Source organism: Nicotiana tomentosiformis, chromosome 8 (genome assembly GCF_000390325.3).
Source record: "Nicotiana tomentosiformis chromosome 8, ASM39032v3, whole genome shotgun sequence".
In the NCBI taxonomy this organism is placed as follows: domain Eukaryota; kingdom Viridiplantae; phylum Streptophyta; class Magnoliopsida; order Solanales; family Solanaceae; genus Nicotiana; species Nicotiana tomentosiformis.
Genome location: NC_090819.1, coordinates 11,881,378 through 11,896,354, shown reverse-complemented (window position 1 = coordinate 11,896,354; position 14,977 = coordinate 11,881,378). Strand labels below are relative to the sequence as shown.

At 42.6% G+C, this 14,977-nt stretch overlaps 1 protein-coding gene across 1 annotated transcript; it reads right to left on the bottom strand.

Moving 5' to 3' along the window:
• Positions 1–3,711: 3,711 nt before the first annotated feature.
• Positions 3,712–4,050, bottom strand: LOC138897071 (uncharacterized). The gene has a single exon (XM_070183025.1). The coding sequence runs from the start codon at positions 4,048–4,050 to the stop codon at positions 3,712–3,714; it is 339 nt and encodes a 112-aa protein (XP_070039126.1).
• Positions 4,051–14,977: the final 10,927 nt, after the last annotated feature.

The following is a 14,977-nucleotide window of genomic DNA, read 5'->3' as shown; positions in this document are numbered from 1 at the left end:
CGGACCGTAGATTTCCTTGTACGGCCGCACTTTGGCCAATTCTCTGACAGACAAACTTCAGAGAGTTTGCAATTTTGCCATCTCAACTTGTGTGGTCCGCACAAGAATTGTGCGGCCGCAATTGTCTTTTTGCTGCAACACCACAAATTGTGCGGTCCGCACTTGTTTTCTTACTTAGCCAAATTTTCTGAGCCTAGTTCTTGTAAAGAACACACATTTCTGCAACACACTTCAAATCTAGTTATCACAAACTAAGACCTATCTAAGCAAAGAAAAAAAAAAGAAAATGAAACATGGGTTGCCTCCCAAGAAGCGCCTGATTTAACGTTGCGACACGATGCAGATTGCCCTCACTTCAAATGAATCACTGCCACCACGTGGTCATCATTAGCTTTGCCCAAGTAATGATTCACCCGATGTCCATTGACAATAGAATACCTCATCATTTTTGTTCTTCAAGTCCAATGCACCAAAATGTGTCACACCCACAATTTCAAACGGACCACTCCATTTAGATTTCAACTTTCCGGGAAACATCTTCAATCGTGAGTTGAACCACAAAACAAGATCACCCACCTTGAATTCCCTGTTTCAGATGTATTTGTCATGAAGGTACTTCATTCTTTCTTTGTACAAGGATGAACTTGAATAAGCATGGTAACGGAATTCATCTAATTCATTCAACTGTGCAACCCACAAGGTAGCAGCTGTATGCCAATCAAGATTTAACTTCTTTAAAGCCCACATGGCCTTGTGCTAAAGTTCCACCTGAAGATGACAAGCTTTGCGAAACACCAACCGTTATGGAGACATCCCAATAGGAGTTTTGAAAGCAGTCCGATAAGCCCATAGTGTATCATCAAGCTTCTTTGACCAATCCGTCCGGTTAACATTCACTGTTTTGGACAAAATACTCTTTATCTCCCAGTTGGAAACTTCCACTTGACCACTTGCTTGAGGATGATAGGGAGTCATAACTTAATGAGTGAGACCATACTTGCTAAGCAAGATGTCAAAAGCTTTGTTGCAAAAATATGACCCACCATCGCTTATGATAGCCCGCGGAGTACCAAATCTTGTGAAGATGTTCTTATTCAAAAATGCCACCACACTTCTTGCTTCATTGTTGGGTAAAGCAACGGCCTCAACCTATTTAGACATATAATCAACTGCGACCTTGTAGGTGTTTCCACAAGAACTCACAAAAGGTCTCATGAAGTCAATACCCCACACATCGAAAATATCAATCTCCAAAATGGTGGTGAGGGGCATTTCATTTTTCTTTGAGATTCCACCGGCCCTTTGACATTCATAACAACGCCTGACTAGATCACTTGCATCCTTGTAAAGAGTGGGCCAATAGAAACCACAACTTAGCACTTTGGCCGCCGTTCTTGCTCCACCATGGTGACCCTCTTACGACAAAGAATGAAAAGTCCCAAGAATTTCAACTTGTTCCTCCTCCAGTATGCATCTTCTAATCACTCCATCCGTATAAATTTGAAAAAGATGCGGTTCATCCTAATAATAGTCTTGACAATCTCGTTTGAGCTTCTTCCTTTGGTTTGAAGAGAACTCATCCGGGATAATACCACTCACAAGAAAATTTTCTAGATCCGCGAACCATGGCATCTCTTTTATTGAAATGGATAAGAGTTGCTCATCGGAGAAGGAGTCTTTGATTTCAAGTCCATCATGCGGCCTCCCCTCCTCCTCCAAACGAGACAAGTGGCCCGCCACTTGGTTTTCACTTCCTTTTCGATCTTGGATTTCTATGTCAAACTCTTGCAACAAAAGCACCCATCTCATCAACCGGGCTTTGGTATCTTTCTTACTCATAAGGTAACAAAGTGGCGCATGATCCGTGTGAACAATCACTTTTGCACCCATCAAGTACAGGCGAAACTTCTCAATAGCAAACACAATGGCAAGGAGCTCTTTTTCGGTCACAATGTAATTGAATTGGGCATCATTTATTGTCTTACTAGCATAGTAGACTGGATGAAAGATTTTGTTGATACGTTGCCCCAAAACTGCTCCAACCACCATATCACTAGCATCACATATGAGCTCAAAAGGAATGCTCCAATTCGGGGCGGTGATAATGGGAGTAGTTATCAACTTGAACTTGAGCAATATAAATGCTCTCCTGCAATCATCATTGAAGTGAAATTTAGCATCTTTCTCCAAAATCTTGCACAAAGGTTTCACCACATTGGAAAAATCCTTTATGAAACGCCGGTAGAACCCCGCGTGACCCAAGAAACTTCTCACGCCCTTCACGGATGCTGGAGGTGGAAGTTTAGAAATCAGCTCTATTTTTGCCTTGTCGACCTCTATTCCCTTATTTGAAATTTTTTGGCCAAGGACAATACCCTCCTCAACCATGAAATAACATTTTCTCCCAATTCAACACCAAGTTCGTTTCTTCACACCTTGCCAAAACCTTATCCAAATTTGCCAAGCAATCATCAAAGGAATCCCCGACTACCGAAAAGTCATCCATGAAGACTTCAAGGTAGTCCTCTACCATATCCGGAAAGATCTCCATCATACACTATTGAAAAGTTGCCAGTGCATTGCATAAGCCAAATGACATCCTCTTGAAAGCGAAAGTGCCATAGGGACAAGTGAAGGTTGTTTTCTCTTGATCTTCCGGGGCAATAAGGATTTGATTGTAGCCCGAATATCCATCTAGAAAGTAATTGAATGACCGGCCGTCCAACCTATTAAGCATTTGGTCAAGAAAGGGTAGTGGGAAATGGTCTTTCCTTGTGACTTTATTTAGTTTCCGATAGTCCATACACACTCTCCACCCGGTCACCGTTCTTATCGGAATTAACCCATTCTTATCATTGGTGACCACAGTTATGCCCCCTTCTTTGGAACACATTGCACCGGAGAAGTCCACGAACTGTCGGAAATGGGGTAGACAACCTCGGCATCTAACCACTTTATGATCTCCTTTTTGACTACGTCTTGCATGGCTTCGTTGAGTCTCCTTTGATTCAATGGAGGGTTTGGCATATTCCTCCAAGTTAATCTTGTGCATGCAAAATACAAGGCTTATTCCCTGAATATCCGCCAAAGTCCACCCAATAGCTTTCTTCCTCTTGTGGAGCACCGCCAATGTAGAGTCAACATGCACGTTAGTCAAACAAGAGGAAAGAATTACCGGTAAAGTAGAGGAAGGGCCAAGGAATTCATACCTAAGATGTGGAGGCAATGGCTTCAACTCCAAGATAGGAGGCTCTTCAATTGACGACTTTGTAGGAGGAGTTTTCCTATTTTCGAGATCCAAGGAAAGTTTCCGAGGTGCATAATTGTATGACCTCATCCCTTGCAAAGAATTTACACATTCCATGAAGCCATCCATTTCATCATCATCAAAATTTAGAAAAACGGCCTCCAACATGTCACCCACATTAATCGTGGCACTTGTATCATCAATAATCACATCGGTCACCAAGTACACGAATGAACACACTTCATTGCTATTCGGTTGCCTCATAGATTTGCACACGTGGAACACCAACTTTTCATCACCCACCTGAAAAGTGAGTTCACCAGCTTCAACATCAACAAGAGCCTTTCCCGCAGCAAGGAAAGGTCTACCAAGAATAATCGGCACCTCATAGTCCATTTCATAATCAAGAATAACAAAATCCGCCGAGAGAATGAACTTGTAAACCCGAACCAATACATCCTCAATCACCCCAACGGTCTCTTCATTGTACGGTCGGCTATTTGTAATCTCGTAGATGTGGGTCTTGGTTTCCTAATTCCCAATGTTTTGAAAACCGAATATGGCAACAAGTTGATACTCGCTCCAAGGTAACAGAGAGCTTTTGCAAATTCGGCACTTCTAATGGTACAAGGAATTGTGAAAGCAACGTGATCTTCCAACTTTGGACCCATCGAATTCACAATTGCACTCATTTGGTGAGTGACTTTGATCGTTTCAAAATTCATCAATCTATTCTTTGTCACCAAGTCTTTCATAAACTTAGGATATACGGGCATTTGCTCCAACGCTTCAACTAATGGCATATTTATAGAGAGACTCTTCATCATATCAATGAACCTCTTGAATTGATTCTCGCCATTTTTCTTGGCAAGCCTTTGAGGATAGGGAGGAGGTGGCTTAGGCAATGGTACCTTAGCTTTTTGCACTACATTTCCGGTATGTCAATCACATGATCCCTCAATGGGTTCACATCCTCTTGAGTCTCTTCCACCGCGTCATCAATATTAATCTGCACTTCATCATTTGCTTGTACCACATTGTTCGGGATCTCCTCTTCTTCTACCACTTGCTCATCATCCACGAGTCGCCTTTAGCTTGAGGTAGGTACATTCCCACCTTTTCCACTTCTTGTAGTAATGGCCATGGCATGCCCCGTAGTGTTCCCACCCTTCGGGTTCACTACCGTATTATTTGGTAGTGCCCCTTTAGGACGAGAATTTAAAGTTTGAGAGATTTGACCCATTTGCACTTCTAAGTTATGGATTGATGTGTTGTGTGAAGCAAGTTGGTCATCGAAATATGCATTCTTCTCCATTAATTGCTTGAATATGTTCTCAATACGACCCATTTCATTGTTGGAGGAACTAGGACCATGAGAAGGATAAAGAGGTGGGTTGCTCGGTTGTTGGTACATTGGGGACCTTTGAAAACCCGACCCCTGATTTCCTTGGTTGTTGTTCCACCCTCCTTGGTTGTTGCGTCCCTAATTTCCTTGATTATTATTGTTTTTCCAATTCCCTTGGTTATTGCTTCCACTCCAATTGCCTTGATTGTTTCCACTATTTCAATTGCCTTGATTATTCGAAGGTCTCCATTGTTGTTGACTAAGGCCTTGGTAGTTGTTTATTTACCATTGAAAGTTTTTCACATATTGGACCTCTTCATCTTGATCATTGTAAGAATCTCCTTGATCAAACCCACTATCATCTTGCATAAAATTGTACATTCTTTGTTGCACATGTGGACTTCTTGGTATTCTCTTGTTTACCATCATATTGACTCCCTCCATAGCATTGACTTGCCTCGGGTTTTGCACTTTTTGAAGTTGAGCATTTGCCAATTAGTTCATGATGGTTGTCCGCTCGGCTATTGCTTGCCCATGGTCATGTAACTCTTTATGAAGAAGAATCACATTTGGATCACCTTGTGGGACATTGGATCTATATTGCCATGCCAATGAAGTATCCTCCATTTCATACAAAATATCACACGCCTCCGCATAAGGCGTAGTCATGAAGTTCCCACCGGCAAGTTGATTCACTACACATTGGTTGGTGTTGTTGATCCCCGGATAGAAAGTTTGTTGAGTCATGTTCTCCGTCAAATCATTGTTAGGGCACTCTTTCACCATTGTCCTATATCTTTCCCATATCTTTTGTAGTGGTTCATTAGGCTCTTTCTTGAATGCTAGAATTTCATCCCGAAGAATGGCCATGTGTACGGGAGAGAATTACTTTGAAATAGATTTCTCCGCTAGTTCATCCCAAGTATGAATGGAATGATTTGGAAAATGTTCCAACCAATCTAAGGCTTTCCCCCGTAGAGAGAAGGGAAAAAGCCTTAGCCTCAAAGTGTCCTCGGAGACATTTGTTTGTTTGCCCCCCCAACACGTATCAATGAACCCCTTCAAATGTTTATATGCATTTTGACCTGGTGCACTGATGAACAACCCTTGTTGCTCGAGCAAAGTGAGCATCACATTGGTTATTTGAAAGTTGCCCGCCCTAATACGAGGTGGGACTATAGCACTTTCATACTCTTCATTCGGCAACACCCGGTGTGGAGCCGCTCGTGGTAGAGATGGGGGTGGAACATGCACATTGTCTTAAGGAGGCCGGCCTCGTCTATTGGCTTGAGGTTCAAGATGGACATTATCCATTGCATCATCATCAACGTCCACATCCCCCACGGCTATGTTTTCGAACTCGTTGTTTGCCATGATTGCACCTACAATACTCACACGTTAGTAACAAGGAAGGAAAAAAAGATATTCCAAAAAACACACCTAAATATATAGCTAACACCATTGTTAGCTCCCCGGCAACGACGCCAAAAATTGATCTTGTCCAATTTCACTCTTCTTTTTGAGGATATGAAAACGGTCGATTAAATAGTAGTACCCAACAAGGAGACAGGGTTGATTTTCCACAGGGAGCTATGAATGGGTCTTAGGGATATATATTATAGTGTATGAGCTTGAATTATCTCAAATTGCACTTCCACAAACTTGGGTTGTTTCTAGGTCTAATTTAAACTAAGATTACAAACTAAGAATTTAAACTAGGAAATTGTTTTTGGTTGTTTTCAAATGATAGAAAAGTCCAAGAGTTATGACCTTCACCTAGGTGTTCGCTTAATGGGTTGTAAGCCTTAAAGCTTGTTTTATTGGTGGGGGTGTATTATAACTATCAACACTCAAGTACTCACTCAATACCTCTCGGTCAGAGAGTGATTTTGCCCAATTTGGCTTTCTCAAGTCCAAATGGGTATTGAACAAAGCAGTTGATAATAAGCTCAGGTCAGGTTTTACTATCTCTAGATTCAACCCTTTAATTGGGTTTATCAATCTCTCGATTAACCCAATTCCTCGCTAGCCATGTTTTTCTAGTCTAAGTCTCTCTTTCTCAAGTAGAGACAAAGTCAATTAGGCATGAAATAATATTTTCAATCATTAAATCTTCAATTAAAAGCAAGAACAAGGCTAGATAATCAGCACCCAACCATAAACAAGCAATAAATCAAACACCCATCAAAATCTAGCTACTCATACTTAAATTAGAAGATAAAGAAGAAGTGATAATTAAACCCATATTAATGCTTAAAATGATAAAACTAATATTCAAAAAGCTCAAAATAGCTAGAACTACTAAAATAAGCAAAGTAAACGGCTGTTGATGTCAAAAGTTACAAACATTGACCTAAAAAAATGAAACACTTTTATTTATACAGTGCTGGAATTTTCGGACACAATTGCCCTTTTGGAGGTTCTGTGGCCGCACAATTCCATGTGCGGTTTGCACTTTGCTTCAGCTTGATAGGATTGGAATCTTGCGACCGCACAATTCTGAACCGCGACCGCATCTCTCTCTTTCTGCGGTCCGCATATTTTGGAGTGCGACCGCACATGGCTCTTCTACAGACTGCACAAATACAACTGTGACCGCATAGCTGATCTTCTGCGGCCGCACAATAATTGTGCAGTCCTTACTTCCGTTGATCTTTATATGCATGTTCTCCGAACTTTTGGTCTTGCTTTGCTTCTACGGCTGCACATTTCATGTGCGGACTGCACTTCTCATAGGTCTGTGATGGCGTTTGTTTCATAATCTGCGGCCGTAGATGAGAATCTGCGGTCCGCACTTTTTGTCCTTGGTTCAGATTACTCCTTCATGAGTTGGATTTAATTTTTGAGACTCATTTTCTACCATTCCTGCAAGTAAGCATATTTCATCAGTGCTTGGGAACACAAATAAATGCTTTTAGACTAAAACAAAAGCAAAAATGTGCTAATAAGTAGTCAAAATCCCCACTCATCAGCCATCCTCCCATTCCATTCGAGTCCCCGCTTCAGGCATCTCATAGTGGTTCAGGGAGTCATGGTCCTTATGTGCCTTATTTTGGGCAGCTAGCCTACAATTCAGCATATGCTCCTATCTGTGGGACTTCGATTCAAAGCTATCACCGTGGTTATCCGGCCCTTTCAGGTCTGCTTCAGTTTCAGCAACCACAATAGCAGAATGGGTATTTTGAGTGTGGCGGTACTGGGCACATCAGGAGGTCCTGTCTGAGATTATTAGGTGGCATGCCACAACAAAGTTCTCGTGCCATGGTACCGGCACTGGTTTCTCCATCGCCCGCTCAGCCATCCAGGAGCAGGGGTCAGGCAACTAGAGGTGGGGGTCAGGCCGTTAGAGGTGGAGGCTAGCCAGCTAGAGCCCATCCCAGAGACATAGTTCAGAGTGGTGGGGCCCAACCCTGATTTTATGCTTTCCCATCTTGGCCTGAGGCTGAGTCATTTGACGTTGTTATCATAGGTATTGTTCTAGTTTTCCATAGAGAAGCTTCAGTTCTATTTGACCCGGCCTATACTTATTCCTACGTGTCATCCTATTTTGCTTCATATCTAGCTGTGCCTCGTGATTATTTGAGTGCTTCTGTGTATGTGTCCAAACTTGTGGGAGATTCTATTATTGTAGATCGTGTCTATCGCTTGTGTGTGGTTACTACTGGGAGTCTTGAGACTAGCGTAGATCTCCTACTTCTTGATATGGTAGATTTTGATGTCATCTTGGGTATGGATTGGATGTCACCTTATCATGCTATATTAGATTGTCACGCCAAGGCGGTGACCTTAGCCATGCTGGGGTTGCCTCGATTAGAGTGAAAGGGGACTCCTGGCCATTCCACCAGCAAGGTTATCTCTTTTGTGAAGACTCGACGTATGGTCGAGAAGGGGTGTCTAGCTTATTTAGCTTATATTCGCGATTCTAGTGCGGAGGTTCCTTCTATGGATTCAGTACCAGTTGTTCGTGAAGAAGAAAGATGAATCAATGAGGATGTGTATAGACTATCAGCAGTTAAACAAGGTCACTATCAAGAACAAGTATTCGTTGCCGAAGATTGATGACTTATTTGACTAGCTTCAGGGTGCCAAAGTGTTTTCGAAGATTGATTTGAGGTATAGATACCATCAGTTGAATATTAGGGCATCTGATGTCCCTAAGACGGCTTTTCAGACTCGGTATGGGCATTATGAGTTCCTAGTGATGTTATTTAGGTTGACTAATGCCCCGACATCATTTATGGATTTGATAAATTGGGCGTTCAAGCCCTATTTGGATTCTTTTGTGATTGTATTCATTGCTGATATTTTGATCTACTCCCGTAGTCGAGAAGCGCATGAGCATCATCTTCGAATTGTACTTCATACTTTGAGGGATAGTCACTTATATGCCAAGTTTTCAAAGTGTGAGTTTTGGTTAGACTCAGTCGCCTTTTTGGGGCACGTTGTATCGGCAGAGGGCATAAATGTGGATCCTAAGAAGATCGAGGCAGTATAGAACTGGCCTAGACTTACTTCATCTACAGAGATTCGGAGTTTCCTGGGTTTGGCAGGTTATTATCCCCGGTTCGTGGAGGGGTTTTCATCTATAGCAACTCCATTGACCAGATTGACCCAGAAGGGCACCCCATTCAGATGGTCGGATGAGTGTGAGCTGAGATTTTAGAAGCTCAAGACTGATTTGACTACGACACTAGTGTTGGTATTGCCCACAGGTTCGGGATCTTACACATTGTATTGTGATGTATCTCATATTGGGCTCAGTACAATATTGATACAGGATGATAGGGTAATTGCATACGCGTCGTGGCAGTTGAAGGTTCATGAGAAGAATTATCCTCTTCATGACTTAGAATTGGAATCCATTGTTCATGCGCTGAAAATTTGGAGGCACTATCTTTACTGCATGTCGTGTCAGGTATTCATGGATCATCGGAGTCTATAGTACTTGTTCAAGAAAAATGATCTCACCATGAGTTAGAGTAGGTGGTTGGAACTGTTGAAAAACTATGATATCACCATTTTGTCTCATCCCGGGAAGTCCAATGTGGTGGCTGGTGCCTTGAGTAGAAGATCTATGAGTATGGGTAGCCTTGTGTATATTCCAGTTACTGAGAAGCCGCTTGCTGCAGATGTTCAGTCTTTTTCCAGTCAGTTCATATGGTTAGATGTTTCAGATCCCAGTTGTGTTCTAGCTTGCACAGTCGTTAGGTCTTCTTTGTATGAGCGTATCAGGGAGCATCAGTATGATGATGCTCATTTGCTTGTCCTTAAGGAGCGCATCATGGTGTTGCATTAGGGAGCGCATCACGGTGGTGCCAAGCCGGTTACTGTTGGAGATGATGGGATTTTTGTATTTGTGTGCCCATTATGTATGGGCTTCGTGAGTTGATTCTTGAGGAGGCCCACAGTTCCCGATATTCTATTCATCCGTCGCCGCTAAAATGTATCAGGACTTGTGGCAGCATTATTGGTGGAAGAGGATGAAGAAGGATATAGTTGCATATGTAGCTCGGTGTCTAAATTGTCAGCAATTAAGTATGAGCATCAGAGGCCTGGTGGTTTGCTTCAGAGGTTATAGATTCCTGAGTGGACGCGGGAGCATTTTACTGTGGATTTTGTTGTTGAACTCCCACAGACTCAGAAGAATTTTGACGCGGTATGGGTCATTGTGGACAGGTTAACCAAGTCAGCACATTTCATTCCAATGGCAGTTACCTATTCTTCAGAGCGGTTAGCTGAGATCTACATCCGTGAGATCGTCCGTCTTCACGGTGTGCCTGTGTCTATAATTTCTTATCAAAATATGCAGTTCACCTCACACTTCTAAAGGGATGTACATCGTGAGTTGGGCACGCAGGTTAAGTTAAGCACAACATTTCATCCCCAGACGGAAGGACAGTCTAAGTGCACTATTCAAATATTGGAGGATATGCTTCGCGCTTGTGTTATGGATTTCTGGGGTTATTGGGATCCGTTCTTGTCACTTGCGGAGTTTGCCTACAATAACTTCTACAACTCGACATTCAGATGCTCCCTATGAGGCATTATACGAGAGGCAATTCCGTTCTCCAGTTTTTGAGCCGGGGGAGGCTCGGTTGTTGGGTACAAATTTGGTACATGATGCCTTGGATAAGGTCAAGATTATTCAGGATCGACTTCGCACAGCTCAGTCTAGGCAGAAAAGTTATGCCGACCAAAGAGTTCGTGATGTTGCATTCATGTTTGGAGAGAGGGTATTTCTCCAGTTTTCACCTATGAAGGATGTGATGAGGTTCGGAAAGAAGGGCAATTTGAGGACCTTTGAGATTCTTGAGAGAGTGGGTGAGGTGGCATACAAGCTCGCATTGCCACCTAGTTTATCAGTAGTCCATCCGGTGTTCCATGTGTCCATGCTCCGGAAGTATCATGGTGATCCGTCCCATGTGTTTAGATTTCAGCTCGGTGCAATTTAACAAGGATTTTGACTTATGATGAGGAGCCGGTTCGCTATTCTAGCCCGGTGGGTTCGACAGTTAAAGTCTAAGAGGTATCCTTTAGTTCGAGTGCAGTAGAGAGGTCAACCGATAGAGGCAGCCAAGTGGGAGACCGAGTCAAACATGCAGAGTAGATATCCACACCTTTTCACTAGTCTAGGTACTTGTTTATGTCCGTTCGAGGATGAACATTTCTTTTAGAGGTGGAGAATGTGATGACCTGATAGGTCATCTTCAGTTTTAGCCCTCAATTCTCTATTTTGAAACCTCGATTAGCTCCGTTTATCCTTCCTAAATTTGCGTGCGCAATCTATGTCCTTTTTCAGGAGGGTTTTTATGAGAAAATTGATGAAAATGTGAAATCGTGCCTTAAAACTCATTTGAGTTAACTTCGATCAACATTTTGTGTAACAGACTCAGATTAGTATGTTGACGGTCTCGGTGGGTCTGTATTGTGATTTGGGACTTGGGCGTATGCCCGGAATCGAATTCGTAAGTCCCTAGCTTGAATTATCACAATTTGTTTAAAACTAGAAGTTTAAAGGTTTAAAGAAATTCAAAGTTTAACCGTAGTTTGACTTTGTTGCTACCAGGTCCGGATTCTGGTTTCAGAACTTGGTATAAGTTTATTACAGTATTTATGACTTGTCTTCAAAATTTGTTGCAAAATGAAATTTATTTGATGTGATTCGGTCGTCTGATTGTTAAAATGAAAGTTCTTAAGTATCTTTGAAAATTTCATTCGTTTCGTTTTGGTGTCCGATTCGTAGTTCTAGGTGTTATTTTGGTGTTTTGATCGCGCGATCGAGTTCATATAATATTTTGGACTTGTGTGCATGCTTGGTTTGGAGCCCCGAGGGCTCGGGTGAGTTTCAAATAGGTTGCAAATATTTTTGAACTTAAGGAAATTGCTAGTTTAGCTTCTGCTAGTTAATGATGTGTTCTTCTTCGCGATCGTGAAGATACTCCCACGATCGCGAAGAGTAATTGGGAACTGGGGAGGAATTGTACTTCGCGAACGTGAAGATATTTTCACGAACGCGTAGGGTATTTCGCGATCGCGTAAGCAAACTAGGCAGTGCCCTTTGCGAACGCATCAAGTATCTCGCGTACGCGATAAACACCTGACGCCCAGTCATATAAACTTCTAAAAATTGGGATTTCACTCATTTTTCACCATCTTTCCTTTTGAGCTCGGCCTAGAGGCAATTTTAAAGAGAAAATTTATGATCCTTTCATAGGTTTGTGTACTTTAACTTATTTCCTTCCATATCCATCATCACCCATTAATTTCTAACCTTAATGTCACATCCTTAGTCGTTAACTAAGTACACGTGCGGTACTTGACAACTCGCTCACGATCTTGCACAACTTGCTCACGTTCTTGCTATGCCAAGTCAGCCTTACTACACTCAAGATCGCTAAGATAATGGTAGAAAGAACACAAGAGAATTGTTAAAGGAAGCTTTGTATTAGAGAGAACTTTAATTGTTTGCTTGGTGAATTACAAATTAATGGTCCCCTCTATATACTAGTCTCCTAGGGGCTAGTGTATAAATATTAATTGTTACACAAGTCCTTAATATTTACAAGATAATGGCTTTCTCTAGAATTCTCTACAAGCCTAGAAGATTCCAAGGACTTTCCTAGCAAATCCATAGGGATCTAGGGTCTTCCAAAAGAAATGTCTATACTTTTCTAGAATCTTCTCACAAATGCTAGCCTTCCTCCTATGTAATCTTTCACGTGGCTTTAATATATGCCAAATGGCACCTATGTGGTATGATGACATGGAGGGTCATCACACACTCCCTCACCTAATGTTGCAACGACCACGACGCAATGCTGCTGCCTAAACTCTCGGATCTTATCTTTGAATTGCCATAAGTCTTCATATCGTTCCCATGTGGCCTCCTCCGGTGATTTCCCCTTCCAATGTACAAGGAACATAGCGGTGGCTTTTTGCCCTTGTTGTCACCTGGCCTGGTAATCCATGATAGCCTCAATCTCTCTATCATGCAAGAAGGTGATAGTTATAGGCGCTCGAATTGATTAGCCCCTACTCGGATCATCCTTATCTTCATGATATGGGTTAAGCATGCTGGCATGGAAGACATGGTAGATCTTAAGATACGATGTCATGTCAAGCTTGTAGGAGATCTTTTCTACCTTGGCGAAGAACTTAAATGGCCCTTCATACTTGCGAATTAGATTCTGATGCATGCCCCGCAGTGTCTTGAACTGTCTTGGGTTAAACTTCACCATGACCATGTCCCCAACTCTATTGTTCGTGGGATGCCGCTTACGGTCCGCAAACTTCTTCATCTTCTTAGCTTCCCCATCCAAGTAGGACTTAGCAGTGTCAAGATGCTCCGCCCATCCTTTGGCCTTATAATAAGCCCCCAAATTCATTCCCTCGAATGCGGTTGGTAATGAATTTGGAGTTTGTGGATGTTGGCCTGTGGCTAGCTCCGCTGAAAGTTATAAGAGAATTGGGCGATGTCTAGGAGCCTTGCCCAATCTTTCTGATGCGCGCTTACATAATACCTCAAGTAGCATTCTAGTAAGGCATTGACCCGTTCTGTTTGTCCATCCATCTGGGGGGGAAACTAGTGGAAAAGTGCAGTTGCGTGCCAAGTATGTCGAATAACTCTCTCCAAACACTTCCAGTAAAACGGGGGTCTCGATCATTGATATTATGCCTTGGTAAGCCCCAATACTTCACCATGTTCTTAAAGAATAGTTTTGCGGCTTCCTTGGCAGTGCAACCTGGTGATTTGGGCATGAAGGTGGCATATTTTACCATAACCGTTGGACTTCGGTAGGCAAATGATAAAGTCCATAGTCACGCTTTCCCATGGATGTTCTAAAACTGGTAGTGACTCCAAAAGTCCTCTGAGTTTTTGTTGCTCAAACTTGTCTTGTTGATAGACAAGACAAGTCCGTACATAAGACTCTATGTCATCTCACATACGTGGCCAATAGTAGACTGACTCAACCAAGGCCCTAGTGCGACGTTGGCCTGGATGTCCAGCCCACATTGTGTCACGACTCTCCCTTGTGATTCACCATCTAATGTCTCCAAACTTAGGCACGTAGACCCGCCGACCTGTGGTAAATAGTAGGCCATCTTCGACCCAAAAATGTCTCATATTGCCCTGGTTGGCTAACTTGTTAAGTTGTTTGGCTGTTGGATCTTGCTGCATGCCTTCTTTTATATCCTCACGAATGTCCCATCTTGTTGAAGTGATTGCAGTAAGCTCGATTTTTTGGCTCAAGGCATCGGCTACAATGTTACCTTCGCCCAGCTTATACTCCAGCACATAATCAAATTCGGCCAAGAAATCCTTCCATCTAGCCTGTTTTAGTATGAGCTTCTTCTGCGTTTGAAAGTAGCTAGTATCTACATTGTCAGTCTTGACCACAAACCTCGACCCGACCAAATAATGTCGCCACGTACGAAGGCAATGCAAAATGGCAGTCATCTTCTTCTCTAGCACCATGTAACGCCGCTTCGTCTCATTTAACTTGCGGCTCTCAAATGTTATGGGATGCTTATCCTGCATCAAGACACCCCCAATGGCAAAATCAGGGGCATCTGTATGCACCTAAAATGTTTTTGCAAAGTCAGGTAATGCCAAGACTGGCTCCTCTGTTACAGCTGCCTTGAGGTATTCAAACGCCCTTTGACAATGCTCCGTCCAAACCCATGGCTTGTTCTTCTTTAGAAACTCAGTTAATGGTGCGGCCTTTGCTGAGTAGCCACTGATGAACCGATGATAGTAGTTAACAAAGCTAAGGAAGAGTCTCAACTCAGTTACCTTTATATGTGCCTCCCAATCTTGGATAGAACGTACCTTAGCCTCATCCATGCATAGCTCTCCATTGCTAATAACATGGCCTAAGAAGTAC